Source organism: Myotis lucifugus, unplaced genomic scaffold (assembly GCF_000147115.1).
Source record: "Myotis lucifugus unplaced genomic scaffold, Myoluc2.0 scaffold_521, whole genome shotgun sequence".
Taxonomy (NCBI): Eukaryota; Metazoa; Chordata; class Mammalia; order Chiroptera; family Vespertilionidae; genus Myotis; species Myotis lucifugus.
Window position 1 is genome coordinate 260,336 of NW_005871569.1, and position 17,995 is coordinate 278,330.

A 17,995-nucleotide genomic window follows, 5' to 3' on the forward strand; every position below is an offset into this window, starting at 1 on the left:
TGGTTACCCTCTGTAGGCATCCCAACTGGGTGTCGAACTGGAAGCCCACGCATGTACCCTGACCAGGAATCAAACCCAAAAGCTTTTGGTATACAGGATGGTGCTCCAACCAACAGAGCCTCAGCATCAGGGACCCTGCTGGGTTTGTTTGAACCCTCTCTCAAAGAGTGAGAAACATAGATGTGAGAGCACACATCGATTGGTTGCCTCCCACACACGCCCTGACTGGGGATAGGGATCAAACCTGCAACCCAAGTTTGCACCCTTGTCCGGGAATTGAACCCACAACTCTCGGGTGCATGGGTCAACATTCTAACCACTGAGCCATGCCGGCCAGGGCAGCTGCTGCTTATTTTTAATAGCCAAAGTGATCTGATTAAGTCAGATAATGTCATCCCTCTGCTCAAACCCCTATGATGGCTCCTTTTTTCACACAGAGTAAAAGCCAAAGACTGAAATGGCCATAAGGCTCAAATGTCCTTCCTGCCATTACAGCTGATTGCATCAGTCGCTGCCCCAGCCCATCACTGACAGTGCTCCAGTCACACCAGCCAGGTCACTCTTCCAGGCACAGTCCCCTCTCAGGGGCTCTGCTAGCCCTTCCCTCCAGATACTACTTGGCTCTTCTTTTCACCTTCTTTAACTTATCCCTACACTGACACTTCCTCAGTGAGACTTCCCTGCCTATGCCATTTAAACTTGTAATCCCACACAATCCCATCCCCATCACGCACACCCAAGCCCTCTCACTGGCTCTAATCTCTCCAGAGCACTTATAATCAAGCACAGGGATAAACTTGTTGTCTGTATCCTCAACTAAAATATAAACTCCAGGAGATTAAGGGGAGCAGAGTAAATGGAATGCTACCCAGACATGCTCCCAGAACCAAACTGGAATTACAACTAAAATACAAAAACAATCCTGAATAATCAACTGAAGACTCGCTGGAGAGAACCTTCATAACCAAGGATGAAAAATGGAGACCATGTAGGGACTGGTAGAAAGGGCGGAGACATGAAAGGGCTCACCGGGCACCCACAGACAGCAGCTGAAGTTCCAGAGAGACGTCTCGGTTGTGGGGGGTTCTACTGAGAACTCTGGGGTCTAATCCCAAGCTAAGCACCCTAGCAGAGAGCACCAGAACTGAGAAGGGTGCCAGCATACCATCCGGCTCTGAAAAGCAGCAGGGTTGCTGTCAGCCAGGGAGAGACAGCTAAAAATACAGGCATCCTCTTAAAGGGCCAACATACAAAATTTCTTGTGCTCCGGCAGAGGGAGGGCAGAGTGAACTGGAGCAGAAGCCAGAGTTGGGGGCTCTAGGTTAGAGCTCAGAAGACAGACACCCTGGTTTCCTGTGCTGAGTCATTCTGTCACCATGCGGAGGGCAGGGGCGTCTTTCTCAGGCAGACATTTGCTACCCAGGTGGTTTTGCCTGGGGGAAACTTGACCCACCCTATTGGAAAACACCTTTCCCCTCCCTGTGGAGTTCCTGAGGCACATTAAGAGACTGAGAATAACAATTAGCCTCCAGGCAGAAGCAATTGCCCCACCCTGTTGGAAAAACTCGACACACCTGTGGACCATTGCCTGAGGACTACTCAAGACTGAATCCAATCATTCTTCAGGCACAGGTGGTCTCTAGAGCAGTGGTCACTAACCAGTGGTCCGTGAGGTCCAAAAGGTTGGTGACCGCTGCTCTGGAGGCTTTGAGTCTTTCCCTGATCTACATAGTCAGAAATACGTTTGAGAGGCGTAGCAGATCTACCTAATATGCAAAATGAGGAGACAAAAAAAACAAGCCCGAAATGAAAGAACAAGAGAATTTTTCAGAAGAAGAAATAAATGAAAAGAAATAAGAAATTTATCTGATACTAGCGGCACTAGAAATTTCGTGCACTGGTGGGGAGGGGTCTCTCAGCCTGGCCTGTGACCTCTCGCAGTCCAGGACCCCTCGCTCCTTACCGCCCACCTGCAGCAGAGGCAGGAGAAGCTCCCGCCACCGATGCTGCACTTGCCAGCTGTGAACCAGCTTCTGGATGAGTGGCACTCTCCCTGTGGGAGTGCACTGACCACCAGGGAGCAGCTCCTGCGTTGAGGGTCTGCCCCCTGGTGGACGGTACACGTCATAGTGACCAACCATTCGACTGTTCAGTCAATTTGCATATTAGGGTTTTATTATATAGGATAGAGTTAAGAATAATGATGCGAAAAAATATAATAAATATGAAAACAGAAATGAAGAATGACATAACACAAATAAAGAACACACTGGAAGAAATACAGAGTAGATTAGGGGAAGATGAAGATTGGAATAGAGAATTAGAAGACAGAGTTGAAAAAAAAATCACACAATCAGAGAACCAAAAAGAAAAAAAACAATTAAAAAAAGGAGAACAGCTTAAGGGAACTATGGGACAACATGAAATGTAACAATATTAGAATAGCAGGTGTGCTAGAAGAGGCAAAAAGGGAGAAAGGGATACAGAATGTGTTTGAAGAAATAATGGCAGAAAACTTCCCTAACCTGGTGAAGGAAAAAGTCACACAAATTCAGGAGTCACAAAGAGTCCCAAGCAAGAACAACCCAAACAGACCCACGCCCAGACACATCTTAATTAAAATGCCAAAAATTAAAGACAAAGAGAGAATCTTAAAGGCAGCAAGAGAAAATCAAACTGTTACCTACAATGGAGCTTCCATAAGGCTGGCATCTGATTTCTCATCAGAAACTCCATAGGCCAGAAGGGAATGGCATGAAGTACTCAAGGCAATGGAAAGCAAAGACCTGAAACCAATATTACTACAGTGGGGCCTTGACTTATGAGTGTCCCAACTAACGAGTTTTTTGAGATACCAGCTGTCTCTCGGCTGATTTTTTGCATTGAGTTGACAGAGTAATTTGAGTTAACAAGCTCCTTAACGAGCTCGGTCTCGGAACGAATTAAACTCGTAAGTCAAGGCCCCACTGTATATCCAACAAGGCTATCAATCAAAATAGATGATGAAATAAAGAGCTTCCCAGAAAAAAAACAAAAAAACAAAAAACGCTAAAGGAAACATCACCACCAAGCCAGCATTTTAAGAATTGCTAAAGGGACTTCTGTACCTGGAAGAAGAAATAGAGAGAAACCTAGGCATACAGAATTAAAATGGCAATAAATAAGTACCTATCAAATATAAATGGATTAAATGCTCCACTCAAAAGACATAGCGTAGAGCTGTCTTGAGACGGCTGGGAGGGGCTGGCTCTTCAGGAGAAAAATGGCTGCTTAGGTCCAGAGAGTCAGGAATGTCCCAGTGCTGGACTCTTGGTCACCTCTCCCTGACCCGCTCTCCTCCACAGCCTCTCCCCAGACTCAAGTCCACAATGCCACCTGCACCTCAGCCACAGCACAAATTGAAGTGATACCATGCAAAATTTGTGGCAATAAGTTGCCTGGGATCCACTATGGAGCCATCACGGGTGAAGGCTGCAAGGGACTCTTTAGGAGGACCAGCAGAACAATGCCTCTCACTCCTGCCCAAGGCAGAGAAACTGTTTACTTGATAGAAGCAACAGAAACCGTTGCCAACGGGGCTGACTGCAGAAGTGTCTTGCCCCAGGGATGTCAAGAGATGCTGTGAAGTGTGGGAGGATGTCCAAGAAGCAGAAGGACAGCCTGTATGCCAAGGTGCAGAAGCGCCAGCCACAGCTGCAGGAGCAGTAGCAGCAGCAGAGTGGGGAGGCGGAAGCAGCAGCAGCAGCAGTAACAGCCTCAGCAGCCTGAGTAACGAAGCTGGCAGCACTTATGCCAAAGGACATGTCATTGACCTGCCCAGTGCAAGGGTTATTACAACGTGGATTCCGGCCAGCCGTCCCCTGATCAGTCAAGACTTGACATGACTGGAATCAAACAGATAAAGCAAGAACCCATCTATGACCTCACATCCATACCCAGCTTGTTTGCCTATAGCTCTTTCAACAACGGGCAGTTAGCACCAGGGATAACAATGGCTGAAATTGATCAAATGTTAGAAAATGTAAAATGTACCTCCAAAGATTTCCTCTGAATTAATTCTTTCAAAAAGTCAGAAATACATTGACTAAATTTCCAAAGAAGGGGTAAGGTAGGGGAGGAATTGCTTGTGTTTTAATTAACAGTCAATCTATATGTCAACAAAATCCAAATAGTAAAAGTCAATCCTAATAATGGCCCTGAGCAATTTTCATAATTAGGTTTTCATCATCTGTGACCCACTAATTGTGCTTCAGGTAGTGTATGGAGGTTCAGTTTTTAAAAGAGGGTAGGGAAAGCTTTGATGTGCTCTGGATTATATCGTTTTTGTTTGCTTTATCAAGACTCTTCCAGTGCTACTGGGACTGTGAGCAATGCTCTCAACCTCTGTAACTATAAGACCTCTCCTCCAAGAGTCAAAACAGGGAAATGCCTGGGAAGACCCTCACACTCAAGTTGCCATGCTTCAAAGAGCCCTTAGAAAATGTCTCTGCTGCCAAAACCTGCTGTAGATGGAAAATTAAATCCAAAGAATCTAAGACTTTAGATGGTAGGTGACTTTCCAAAGAGGACAAATAAAAGTCTGAAAGGGGGCATATTGGCTTCCTCATCTTACAACTCACCAAGCCCAGGACATTGAAGTAAGTTGATCTTTGAAGATTATTCTGCAAATGTCTTATACTATGACAGTTAATTTTGAAATGAATTGTTTCCATAATAGATTCTTTCTCAGTTCTCTTAGCTAGCTTGAAGAAAGGCTAATTTTTCAAACATTAGGCATGCACTATTGCAATAAGCAAAAACAACTGTAATAAAAAAAAAAAAGACATAGGGTAGCTAAATGGATACAAAAATATGACCCAACTATATGCTGTCTACAAGAGACCCACCTCAGAACAAAAGACTCACACAGGATGAGAGTGAAGGGATGGAAAAAAAGTTTTCCATGCAAATGGAAATGAAAAAAAAAGCTGGGGTAGCAATACTCACATCTGACAAAATAGACTTCAAAATGAAGGCCATCACAAAGAGACAACAAAAGTCACTACATAATACCAAAGGGATCAATCCAACAAGAGGATATAACCCTGGTAAACATATATGTCCCAATATAGGAGCACCTGAATATATTAAAAAAAAGTTCTGGAGGACTTTAAGGGGAAATCGACAACAATACAATCATAGTAGGGGACTTTAACACCCCACTGACTTCACTGGATATCTCTTCCAGACAAAAACTTAACAAGGAAAACAGTCACTCTAAAGGACACACTGGATCAGATGGATTTAATGGACATTTATAGAACATTTCACCCCACAGCTGCAGAATATACATTCTTTTCAAGTGCACATGGGTCATTCACAAAGATAGACCACATTTTTAGACACAAAACAAGTCTCTACAAGTTCAAGATTAAAATCATATCAAGCATCTTCTCAGATCACAGTAGAATAAAATTAGAAATCAACTACAGTAAAAATACCCCAAAACATTCAGATACATGGAGGCTAAATAGCATGTTATTAAACAACTAGAGGCCCGGTGCATGACATTCATGCACTGGGGGTGGGGGTGGGGGGGGTCCCTCAGCCCAGCCTGTCCTCTCACAGTCCGGGACCCCTCAGGGGATGTCCAACTGCTAGCTTAGGCCCACTCTCCTAAGCCGGCAGTCGGACATCCCCAGAGGCATCCTTAGCACTATGGCGGAGGCGGGTGAGGTTCTCACCACTGCCACTGCACTCGCCAGCCATGAGCCCAGCTTCTGGCTGAGCAGCGCTTCCCCTGTGGGAGTGCCGCTCAGCCAGAAGCTGGGCTCGCTACTCCTTAGCACTGTTTCCCTCTGGAGCACACTGACCACCGGGGGGCAGCTCGTGCATTGAGCGTCTCCCCCTGGTGGTCAGTGTGCATCATAGCTACCGGTCATTCTGCTGTTCAGTCAATTTGCATATTAGGGTTTTATTATATAGGATCAATGGGTTACCAATGAGATCAAGAAAGAAATAAAAAACTTCCTAGAAACAAATGTAAATAAACACACAACCACCCAAAATCTCAGGAACGTAGCAAAAGCAGTCCTGAGAGGGAATTTCATAGCATTACAGGCCTACCTCAAAAAACAAGAAAAATTAATAATGATTTAAACCTACAACTTAAAGAATTAGAAAGAGAACAACAAGAAAAGCCCAAAGTAAGTAGAGGGAAGGAAATAAAAATTAGAGCAGAAATAAATGATAGAGACTAATATATATATATATAATCAATGACACCAAGAGCTGGTTCTTTGAAGGATAAACAAGATTGATGAACCATTAGCCAGACTCATCAAGAAACAAAGAGAGCTCTAACCGGTTTGGCTCAATGGATAGAGCATCGGCCTGCGGACTCAAGGGTCCCAGGTTCGATTCCAGTCAAGGGCATGTACCTTGGTTGCATGTACCAGTAGGGGGTGTGCAGGAGGCAGCTGATCGATGTGTCTCTCTCATTGATGTTTCTAACTCTCTATCCCTCTCCCTTCCTCTCTGTAAAAAATCAATAAAATATATTTAAAAAAAAAAAAAGAAAGAAACAAAGAGAGCCCTAGCTGATTTGGCTCAGCAGATAGAGCGTCAGACTGCGGACTGAAAGGTCCCTGATTTTATTCTGGTTAAGGGCACATGCCTGGGTTGTGGCTTTGATTCCCCAGTAGGGGGCATGCAGAAGACAGCTGATCAGTTGTTCTCTCTCATCATTGGTGTTTCTATCTTTCTCTCCCTCTCCCTTCCTCTCTGAAATCAATAAAAATATATTTTAAAAAAAAACACCACAAAAAAAACAGAGAGGACCCAAATAAGAAAATCAGAAACAAAAGTGGAGAAGTAACCACTGACACCACAGAAATACAAAGGATTGTAAGAAAATACTATGAACAACTATATGCTAACTAGCTAGATAATGTGGATGAAATGAACAAATTCCTAGAAAAATACAATATCTCAAAACTGAATCAGGAAGAATCAGAAAACCTGAATAGGCCAATAATAGCTGATGAAATAAAAACAGTAATAAAATGCCGTAACCGGTTTGGCTCAGTGGATAGAGCGTCGGCCTGCAGGCTGAAAGGTCCCAGGTTCGATTCCGGTCAAGGGCATGTACCTTGTTTGTGGGCACATCTCCAGTAGGAGCTGTGCAGGAGGCAGCTGATCGATGTTTCTCTCTCATCGATGTTTCTAACTCTCTATCCCTCTCCCTTCCTCTCTGTAAAAAATCAATAAAAAATATTTAAAAAACAAAAAAAGAAACAAAAACAGTAATAAAAGAACTAAGATGGCGGCATAAGTAAACACCAGAGATTGCTGCCTCGCACAACCACTTCAAAAATACAACTAAAAGACGAAACGGACATCATCCAGAACCATAGGAAGGCTGGCTGAGTGGAAATTCTACAACTAGAAGGAAAGAGAAAAGCATACCGAAACTCAGAGGAGGTGCGGTGCAGAAGTAAAATACAAAGGTACAAAGGCGCATGCGGAGAGGGTTGGCGGCTGAGGACACGGTTGTCTTTTTCAATCGGGAGGGAGTCTCAAGCTCTGAGCTCCAGTTCCGGGCGAGTCTCTGGGGACCCAGACTCATACGGGAGAAACTGGACTGTCTGGCATCAGTCGGGACTCGAGGGCAGCTTTCTCTCGGGGGGTGCTTGCAGCGATTGCTGGGACACTGAGAAGCAGGGCATCTGAGGGCAGGACTGAGAGCAGCCATAACTGCTCTCTCTGCACTGTTGATCCCCTGGGACCCCTGCCCTGCCCAAGCCACAGAGGCTTTTGCATATGAAAGGCTTGGCCCTTTGCAATCTGATAATTACCTAACAAACTGCAGCTGGCCCAAGGCCCCAGGGCAACTTGCATTGCTTTACAGCTGGCTCCTGCTGAATAGCCTCAGGCAGAGGCTAGATTAGCACCTCCTTAGAGATCCAGGAGCCAGTGTGCCCGGTGGTCAGAGTGGGACCATCCAGATTGCAGCTCCTCGGATTCATAAAGGACACACTCAGGGGGCAGACTCAGTGAGCACCAAAGCCCCACTGAAGCAAGTCTTGCCCCGGAGGGGTGTCTCCAGCACAGAAGTTCTCCCACTGCAGACACAGCTGATTCTCACAGCCAATTGGCCTGGAAGTCAATCCCTCCCAGTGTTACCTACAACAATCAGGCTTAACTACAACAAGACTGTGCACAGAGCCCACAAGGGGGTGCACCAAGAGTGTCTACCTCAGGTAATTGGGGAGACTGAGCCACTGGGCCCTATAGGACACCTAGTACAGAAAGCCACTCTATCAACACAGCGAAGCATAAAAAAATGTGGAGACAAAGAAACAGGACACAAATGACAGAAATGGAGGAAAGCAAACTACTGGATATAGAGTTCAAAACCACACTTATAAGGTTTTTCAAGAATTTTCTAGAAACCGCCGATAAACTTAATGAGACCTACAAGAAATCTAGTGAGACCCTTGATGTTGTGATAAAGGACCAACTAGAAATTAAGCATACACTGACTGAAAGAAAGAATATTATACAGACTCCCAACAGCAGACTAGAGGATCGGAAGAATCAAGTCAAAGATTTGAAATACAAAGAAGCAAAAAACACCCAACCGGAAAAGCAAAATGAAAAAAGAATCCAAAAATACGAAGATAGTGTAAGGAGCCTCTGGGACAGCTTCAAGCGTACCAACATCCGAATTATAGGGGTGCCAGAAGAAGAGAGAGAACAAGATATTGAAAACCTATTGGAAGAAATAATGACAGAAAACTTCCCCTACCTGGTGAAAGAAATAGACTTACAAGTCCAGGAAGCGCAGAGAACCCCAAACAAAAGGAATCCAAAGAGGACCACACCAAGACACATCATAATTAAAATGCCAAGAGCAAAAGACAAAGAGAGAATCTTAAAAGCAGCAAGAGAAAAACAGTCAGTTACCTACAAGGGAGTACCCATACGACTGTCAGCTGATTTCTCAACAGAAACTATGCAGGCCAGAAGGGAGTGGCAAGAAATATTCAAAGTGATGAATACCAAGAACCTACAACCAAGATTACTTTATCCAACAAAGCTATCATTCAGAAGTGAAGGTCAGATAAAGAGCTTCACAGATAAGGAAAAGCTAAAGGAGTTCATCACCACCAAACCAGTATTATATGAAATGCTGAAAGGTATCCTTTAAGAAGAGGAAGAAGAAGAAAATGGTAAAGATACAAACTATGAACAACAAATACACATCTATCAACAAGTAAATCTAAAAATCAAGTGAATAAATAATCTGATGAACAGAATAAACTGGTGATTATAATAGAATCAGGGGCATAGAAAGGGAGTGGACTGACTATTCTTGGGGGGGAAAGGCGTGTGGGGGATGCAGGAAAAGACTGAACAAAAATCGTGCACCTATGGATGAGGACAGTGGGGGGAGGGGGGAGGGCGGAGGGTGGGCTGGGAAATGGGTGGAGGGGAGCTGGGGGGGGGGGGAAAGAGGAACAACTGTAATAATCTGAACAATAAAGATTTAATTTAAAAATAAATAAATAAATAAATAAATAAATAAATAAGCTCCCAGCAAACAAAAGCCTTGGTCTGGATGGCTTCATAGGGGAGTTTTACCAAACATTCAAAAAAGAACTAACATCTATACTCCTCAAACTATTCCAAAACATCCAAGAGGAAGGGGCACTTCCAAGCTCTTTTTATGAGGCCAGCATTACCCTAATTCCAAACCAGGTAAAGACACTACAAAGAAAGAGAATTAAAGGCCATTATCCCTGATGAACGTAGATCCTAAAATCCTCAACAAAATATTAGCAAATCGGATCCAGCAATTTTGAAAAAGATCATAAAGCATGACCAAGTGGGATTTATCCCAGGGATGCAAGACTGGTACAATATTTGCAAATCAATAAATGTGATACATCACATAAACAAATTGAAAGACAAAAATCACATGATCATATCAACAGACGCAGAAAAAGCATTGGAGAGGTGGCCACTGGAGCTGCAGGAACCAGTGGGAGCCTGAGAGTGGGCTGTCAAGCTGTATGGGCTGGGAGAATGGGCTCATCGTGGAAGAGGGACAGTGCTGCCCCTACGTGCACAACATCACCCGCAAGGTAACAAATCGGAAGTATCGAAAGGTGAAAGAAGTAGATGATAGGCTTGGTGGAGCAGCTGCCGGGAGAACGTGTTCTCTGCTGCCGAGCCATGTCCCAAATGTGAACATCCTGTGCATATTTTACGCAGCTTCAGACCCGCACTGCAGATGTGCCAATGATCACCTTCTACAAGTGCTGCAATGCTCAGCATGGACACCGCTAGAGAGACTTGGTCCAGGCTGGCCCAGCTGCCTTCGTGTCTGTTTACCTTATTCCCCAGAGTGGATTCTCAGCTAGGAGGGAGCACTTGTATCCTGAGGGTCTTTGCTGGTGTGGCAGAAAGTTAACAATTTCAGGGTTGTTGGCCAGGGTGTCAGATGATGGATAGCCCATCTGCCAATCACTGGATGAACTCATTAATGTCCAGGGAGACTTTGTGTGGGGGAAAGATTATCCACAACTAATTATACTCTGTTTAATTTCCTGTTCATTCATCTTTCACATTTATTGGGCTACTGACATTCTTTTACCAACCACCAACACTCTTAAATATTTCTATTGTTTGCATAACTAGTGAAGTACAACTTACTTAGTTCCTAAATATTTAACTGTTAAATGAAAACTGATTTAATCGAGGTTTATTCTAAATATTTAATTATAATGAAAATTTAATATTGCCTTCTCAGTGTTTTAAATGACTTAAGAAGTAGATGTTAGCCCTAACAGGCTTGGCTCAGTGGAGAGAGTATTGGCCGTGGACTGAAGGGTCCTGGGTTTGATTCTGGTCAAGGGCATCTACCTTGGTTACCGCTCTATCCCCAGTAGGGCGCGTGCAGGAGGCAGCTGATTGATGTTCTGCCCTCGCATCATGTTTCTCTTTCTCCATCTCCCTTCCTCTCTCTCTAAAAATCAATACAAATATTTAAAAACAAACAAAAACTAGCTGGGGACAGGATCTAGGTTATTGGTGGATTTATTGGAACTTAAATTTATGCCTTTGATACAGATTTTTACTTTTTTACGACTTGGTATTTTTCCCAGAAACTAGTAATTTTTTTCCTTTTGTAATTTATTTTTATTTTCACAAGCTATCTATACTAATAGAAGGATAATATGCTAATTAGACTGGGTCGACTGGACATCTTTCGGTCGTCCTGCCTGCCTTCTTTTTGGACAAAGCCATGGTGGTGGGGGCCGAGGCAGAAGCAGTTAGGGGCGATCAGGCCGGCAGGGGAGGGCAGTTAGGGGCGATCAGGCAGGCAGGCAAGTGAGCAGTTAGGAGCCAGTGGTCCCGGATTGCAAGAGGGATGTCTGAAGGGTCCCAGATTGGAGAGGGTGCAAGCCAAGATGAGGGCCTCCACCCCATGCATGATTTCATGCCCCGGGCCTCTAGTACCATAATAAAACTTTATAAAAGTTACTCATGTGACATATTTCTCTTTAACATTTTATAAGTTAATTAAATGCATGCCACAATAAAAAAAAAGAAAAAGCATTTGACAAAATCCAACATCCATTTTTGATAAAAACTCTTAGCAACATGGGAATAGAGGGAGCATATCTCAACATGATAAAGGCCATGTATGACAACCTACAGCCAACATCATACTCAATGGACAAAAACTAAAACCATTTCCCCTAAGAACAGGAATAAGACAAGGATGTCACTTTCACCACTCTTATTCAACATAATACTGAAGTCCTAGCCACAGCAATCAGAAAAGAAGAAGAAATAAAAGGTATCCAAATTGGAAAGGAGAAATTAAAACTCTCATTATTTACAGCTGACATAATACTGCACATAAAAAAAAACCCTAAAGACTCCATCAAAAAACTACTAGATTTAATCAATGAATTTGGCAATGTAGCAAGATACAAAATCAACACCCAGAAGTTGATGGCTTTTTTATACACCAATAGTGAATTCTCAGAAAGAGAAACTAAACAAACAATCCCATTTACCATTGTAACAAAAAATTTAAGATATTTAGGAATAAATTTAACCAAGAAGGTAAAAGACTTGTACTCAGAAAACTACAGGACATTGAAAAAAGAGACAGAGGAAGATATAAACAAATGGAGGAACATACGTGTTCATGGATTGGTAGAATCAACATCATTAAAATGTCCATACTACCCAGGCAATCTATAGATTCAATGCATCCCATTAAAATACCAACAGCATATTTCACAGATCTGGAATAAATACTCTAACAATTTATATGGAACCCAAAAAGACCCCAAATAGCTGAAGCAATCTTGAAAAAGAAAAACAAAGTTGGAGGAATCACAATACCAGATTTCAAGTTATACTACAAAGCCACCGTAATCAAAACAGCCTGGTACTGGCACAAGAACAGGCATATTGATCAATGGAACAGAACAGAGAACCCAGAAATCTACCCAAGCCATTATGCTCAATTAATATTTGACAAAGGAGGCAAGGACATACAATGGAGTCAAGACAGTCTCTTCAATAAATGGTGTTGGGAAAATTGGACAGATACATGCAAAAAAATGAAACTAGGCCATCAACTTACAACACAGACAAAAAAAAACACAAAATGGATAAAAGGCTTAAATGTAAGTCGTGAAACCATAAAAATTGTAAAAGAAACCATAGGCAGCATAATCTCAGACATCTCTCATAGCAATATGTTTATGGATACATCTCCTGGGGCAAAGGAAACTAAACAGAAAATTAAAAAATGGGACTACGTCAAAATAAATGGCTTCTGCACAGCAAAAGAAACCATCAACAAAATGAAAAGGGAGCCCACTACATGGGAGAACATATTTGGCAATGATACATCTGATAAAGGGTTAATATCCGAAACATATAAGGAACTCATACAAGTTAACAGAAAGAAGACAAACCATCCAATTAAATAATGGGCAAAGGACCTAATAGACACTTCTCCAAAGTGGACCAGATGGCCAAGACTTGAAAAAATGCTCACAGTCACTGATCATCAGAGAGATGCAAATTAAAACAACACTGAGTTATCACCTCACACCTGTCAGAATGGCTATCATCAACAAATCAACAAATGACAAGTGCTGGCGAGGATGTGGAGAAAAGGGAACCCTAGTGCACTGCTGGTGGGAATGCAGGCGGGTGCAGCCACTGTGGAAAACAGTATGGAGTTTCCTCAAAATATTAAATATGGGGGGAAAAATTAAATATGGAACTGCCATTTGACCCAGTGATCCCACTTCTAGGAATATATCCTAAGAAACCTGAAGCACCAATCAGAAAGAATGTATACACCCCTATGCTCCTAGCGGCATGATTTATAATAGCTAAGATCTGGAAACAGCCCATGTGCCCATCAGTATATGAGTGGATAAATAGCTGTGGTACATTTATACCATGGGTTGCTCTGCAGCAATAAAAAGAAGGATCTCTTACCCTTGGAGACAGCATGGAGGGGCCTGGAGAGTATCATGCTAAGTGAAATAAGTCAGTCAGAGAAAGACAAGTATCACATGATCTCACTCATATGTGGAATCTAACAAAATAAAATGATGAACAGAGTGGATCCAGACACATGGAAGCATAGAACAGAGTGCAGAATGTCAGTGGGAAGATAGGGGAGGGTAGGTGGGTGGGAGATAACCAACCAAAGAACTTGTGTGCATATATGCGTAGCCCAAGGACACAGACAATAGGGTGGTGAAGGCTTGGGTGGGAGCGGGCTATAAGTCAATGGGGGCGGGAGGGAATATATAATACTTTCTACAATAAAGATTAAAAAAAAAAATTACGTGTAACTAAAAAAAAAGACAAACCCTCTCAGGTAAAAGCCAATAATGATTTTTGGAGTCTCAATGGTATGAAATAAATTCCTGTTCTTAAGAAAAAATAAAATAAAATCACATGGAAAAAATAATAAAATAAAATATGAGCTCCACAAGGGCAGAAACTTTTACCTGTTTTGTTGAGTAAAATATTCCTAGTGTCAGATGCTCAATAAATATTTGTTAAGTGAATGGATAGTATTACTAACATTATATTGCATTTACTTATAAACCAACCACCTTCCTCAGTTTAGACCAAAGCTCCCCAAAGACAGAAAATGTATATTATTATCGGCCCTTAATAAATGTTGATTTAGTAAGTAATGGCCTTTGTAAAAACAAGGAGGTGAAAATGAGTTGGCTATATTTGGGACACGATGATGAAGAATCAAAATAGATGAGAGTAAAATAACTGCAAAATGAGACATGGTAAAAAAACAACAATATACACTTAGTTGTATAAAATGAATCCTATATGATGGGGAATGTGCTTGGAAGGTGCAAATTCCTTGCCCCCAAATAATAAATTCAATGTGAATGCTCAGTGGGGATCTACCCTCTGAAACCTCTAACCTGTGGGACTGTGGTCTCCAGGTTGTAGTGTTTATTTAGGAACTTCAGCAGCTTCTGTGAGGGTCGGTCAATGGCTAGTTGGTGTGGTTCAACTCGCTCCTTCTGCAGGGAACAGGAGACTCAAGGTAGGAGAAGGTGTGGGGAGAACATGCCAACAGAACTCTGGAGCCTGGGAAGGGAATCGGACATGGGGCCATTGGGGAGGGGAGGCAGAGGCTCCAGTAGGGCTCCCAGCAAAGGGGCCTTTATTCTCCCTTCGGACAGACGGGTGGAGAGAAGTGATACCTGCAACATATACTGGAAGAGTTCTCGCCCGTGGCCATGGCGTTGAAGTGTCTCGTGGATGTAAAAGTCCAGGATGCAAAGTGGTTCCACCTCATTGTGAGCCTCACGATCATCCTAAGAGGTAAAGAACAACAAGTATCTTTTCAGGACCAAGACATTGCTGCCACCTCCCACACTTCAGAACTGTTGTTTTCGGGGAATCAAGGCATATGAACTCTCAGCCTCCAATAGCACTCACCAGTACAAAAAGTTTCTTGTAGCCAACTTTGAGGAAACCAATAATAGCTCCTTTTCCAGCCCTATGGGATGGGGAGGATAATGAACAAACGAGTAGCAGCTCTCTGAGAGAGTCCACATGAAAGGGGCTGGGGAGGAAGAGTGCGCGATGGAAAGCGTGTGGCACTCACGGTCGAGCGGAGCTGTCTTTGAGCACATACATAACATGGCGGTTACTCTGCATCCTCGATGCACTGGTGATGGGTGCAGGAAGATGCTGGGCCTGCCAGGGAGACGACAGGCATTTTGCAAGTCCCTTCCAAAGGACCAGGCCTCCCTTATCTACTGTCCCCGGGCGTCCAGTACCTTGGCAGAAGCCTTGCCCAGTTCATCTACGATGGTCATAAGTTGCTGCTGCACATCAACACTATAGAGAGGACAGAGGGAGAGTCACTGCCGAGGGCTCTGACAGTCATTCCCAGGACCCTGGCCACAGCTCCCACCCAGGCTCAGCACTGAAGAGCAGGACTTGACCTTGCTGCCTTCCAGTCTGACTTTCCCATCCCACCCTCTGGAACCTGCACTTCTGCCACACCCCCTCCTCCCCTGAGGTTGCTGTGGGGAAGCAGGGAGGGCGGGTCAACCACATCCTTTGGCCGAGGGGTGGAATGTCATAGATCCAAGTGCAGCTCAATCCCTCTAAGTGTAGGGCGAAAGGGCACCAACAGGTCGAGCCAGGACATCAAAAGGAGGGTCATCGTCAGTGAGAAGGGGGCGTGGTGCCGGGACCAGGTTTCTAGGGGAACCGGGAGAGCAGGGCCTCGGGGTGGGTTTGAGATGTCACCGGGCTGGCGTTGTGGTTCCGGGTCGGCGGGCCGGGGGCCGCAGGTGCTGGTCCAGCACCGTGATCCGCTCTGGGAGCAGCGCGTCCACATCAAACGGGAACTCCATGGCCCATTGTGCAGGGCCAACCCCGCCCGCGTAGCGTCACTTCCGTCCCGCCCCGACGCCCCGCCCCTTGGGGTCTATTTCCTTTGCAGGGAGGGCCCGCAATCCCCGCCCCGGAGCCCTCCTCTCCTCACCAGCCCCGGCCCGCCCCGCCCCCGGCCCCAGGGAACAGCTGGGTGGGGTGCGCCGTGGAGCACTGCCTCAGGCACGGGGCCCACAAACGTGGTCGGGGCAGAAGGGCACCAGCGCCCATTCGAGGGGGCTTCTGGTCCTGAGTCCCAGGCTGGGCGGGCTTCCGCCTGACCAGTCCCCTCCCACAGCAGCACCCATTTGCAGAGACTCATCGGCAGACAGAAGAGCTTTATTGTGGAAAAGCCAAGCTGGCAGCAACATAAGGTTGAGCCCATCTAGTTGCACTGCGGGGGGATTAGGGTTTCCCACATGCACTCTGCTGCTCTCCCTCAGCCTCGGATATATTTATCCTCTTCAACAACCATCATTTCCTTTCACTGAGCCTGGACCTGCCGTGGGCCATAAAACAGACCCAACTCTTCAGGGTGCACCCCATCATGTAACTCCTAGGCATTATCTCCCCACCCCTCGCACCCTGCCCAGTCCACAGCTCCTACAGAGGATTCTGGGAGCCCGCGTGCTCAGTGGAGGCTTCAGCTCCTGTTGTGAGTGCCACCTCGGGCATTGACTCAGGCGGGGGGCCACTCTCTTCCCGGAGATGGCCTTGATACAGTCGACGAAGGCGGGACAGCTCTCTCTCTGGTGGCTGTTTCCAGCTGTACCAAGGGTACCAGGGGTCACCTGAAACCAGAGTGGGAGCTGGTGGAGTAGCATTCACAGCTCCATGCGAGTTACTGAAGTCAAGGTCCCGAGGTTCAACCTGGGGAATGTGGTAACTAAGGAGACCTAGGGGATTTAAAAAAAGAGAGAGAAAGTGAGGGAAGGGAGCAAGGTGGCACCGTTCAGATTAAGAGCCAGGAAGGAGAACAACCTAGAGAGGAAGAAGGAAGCAGTCACAGCCACTGGGTACATTGCACAAAGGCCAGGTGGCCAGGGGCACAGTGGGAGCCAACACACTGCCTGGGCTCTCCCCCACCAAGCTGTGCAGCCCTGTGCCAGGGCTGTGACGCTGCATCTGCCATAATGGAGGGGCACCTTTTCTAACTTATAGAAAGGAATTATGGAGCCAGGGCCAGAAATTTATACAAAGACCATCTTATGGCATTGGGACTAAAAAAGAGGGAAGAAAAAGGAAAGAGGAGGAACAAGGGGACAAGGACAAGGTAACAGACTCAGGAGAGGGAATAAGGGACATCAGTGATGAAAAAGATTTGGAAGAACATGATGGGTACTAACTTCTCAGATAGGTGGGAACATTTATGTCTATTCTCTAGCCCGAAGTCACCTTCTTGGTGTCTAACAAAACTTCTCAGGACCCCTCCTCACACTCACCATGCTCCCTGGCTTTCTGGATGGCCTGCGTCAACTTCTTGTGCTGCTTCATACAGACTCCTGCAGAACAGAAAGGTAACTCTGCTCATCCTATCAGGCACAGTAAGTAAAGAATACATACCACTTCTACGAGGTGAGAGAGGGCTGGCTTTGGAAGACCTGGCTACCCATTCTCCTGACACCCTACATGGCCTAATTCCCCACCTGCCCAATGGGAAGAAACCCTCCTCTCTCTGAGAGCTGGGATCAACACTCAGGAGTGCCTAGCTACTACAGAGAAGCCATTTAATGGCAAAGGCTGCAACACAGGGAAAAGAACACAATTCAAAAGGCAAGTGTGCTTAACTGGGTAGGTCAATCCACAGAGAAAATTCAGTAAAGGAAGAAAGGATTTCAGGTCTAGGGAAGGCAATCTGAGAGAGTAGCAAAGAGTCTCTTCAGTTTTTTACAGTTTGACAGGAGTTTCGAACTACTTTTTAAAACTCCCTGACAAACAGAATTCCACTAATCATGCTACCACCTACAAAATGGTAAGTTCAGATTATTCTTTGCAAATTTATCTTATATTAGCAGGCCCTGGCAAAATGTTTCTGTATATA

The 17,995-nt window shown here is 44.8% G+C and overlaps 2 protein-coding genes across 19 annotated transcripts in view; both read right to left on the reverse strand.

Moving 5' to 3' along the window:
• ATAT1 (alpha tubulin acetyltransferase 1) overlaps window positions 1-16,009 on the reverse strand; it is a 30,982-nt gene extending 14,973 nt beyond the window's left edge. For 6 of the 16 annotated variants that reach the window (XM_023745171.1, XM_023745173.1, XM_023745174.1 and 3 more), the window contains exons 1-6: window positions 15,829-16,009; window positions 15,351-15,411; window positions 15,176-15,267; window positions 15,007-15,067; window positions 14,769-14,882; window positions 14,484-14,585 (exon numbers count right to left, since the gene is read on the reverse strand). In XM_023745171.1, the coding sequence (XP_023600939.1) occupies window positions 14,484-14,585; window positions 14,769-14,882; window positions 15,007-15,067; window positions 15,176-15,267; window positions 15,351-15,411; window positions 15,829-15,935 (537 nt within the window). In that variant the 5' untranslated portion in view covers window positions 15,936-16,009. The remainder of the gene's footprint in view (window positions 1-14,483; window positions 14,586-14,768; window positions 14,883-15,006; window positions 15,068-15,175; window positions 15,268-15,350; window positions 15,412-15,828) is intronic. The other 10 variants (XM_023745180.1, XM_023745181.1, XM_006103925.3 and 7 more) reach the window with 3 other exon arrangements.
• A 268-nt stretch (window positions 16,010-16,277) lies between these two features.
• Window positions 16,278-17,995, reverse strand: part of MRPS18B (mitochondrial ribosomal protein S18B) — an 8,760-nt gene continuing 7,042 nt past the window's right edge. For 2 of the 3 annotated variants that reach the window (XM_006103926.3, XM_023745184.1), the window contains exons 6-7: window positions 17,397-17,456; window positions 16,278-16,850 (exon numbers count right to left, since the gene is read on the reverse strand). In XM_006103926.3, the coding sequence (XP_006103988.1) occupies window positions 16,558-16,850; window positions 17,397-17,456 (353 nt within the window). In that variant the 3' untranslated portion in view covers window positions 16,278-16,557. The remainder of the gene's footprint in view (window positions 16,851-17,396; window positions 17,457-17,995) is intronic. The other variant, XM_023745185.1, reaches the window with a different exon arrangement.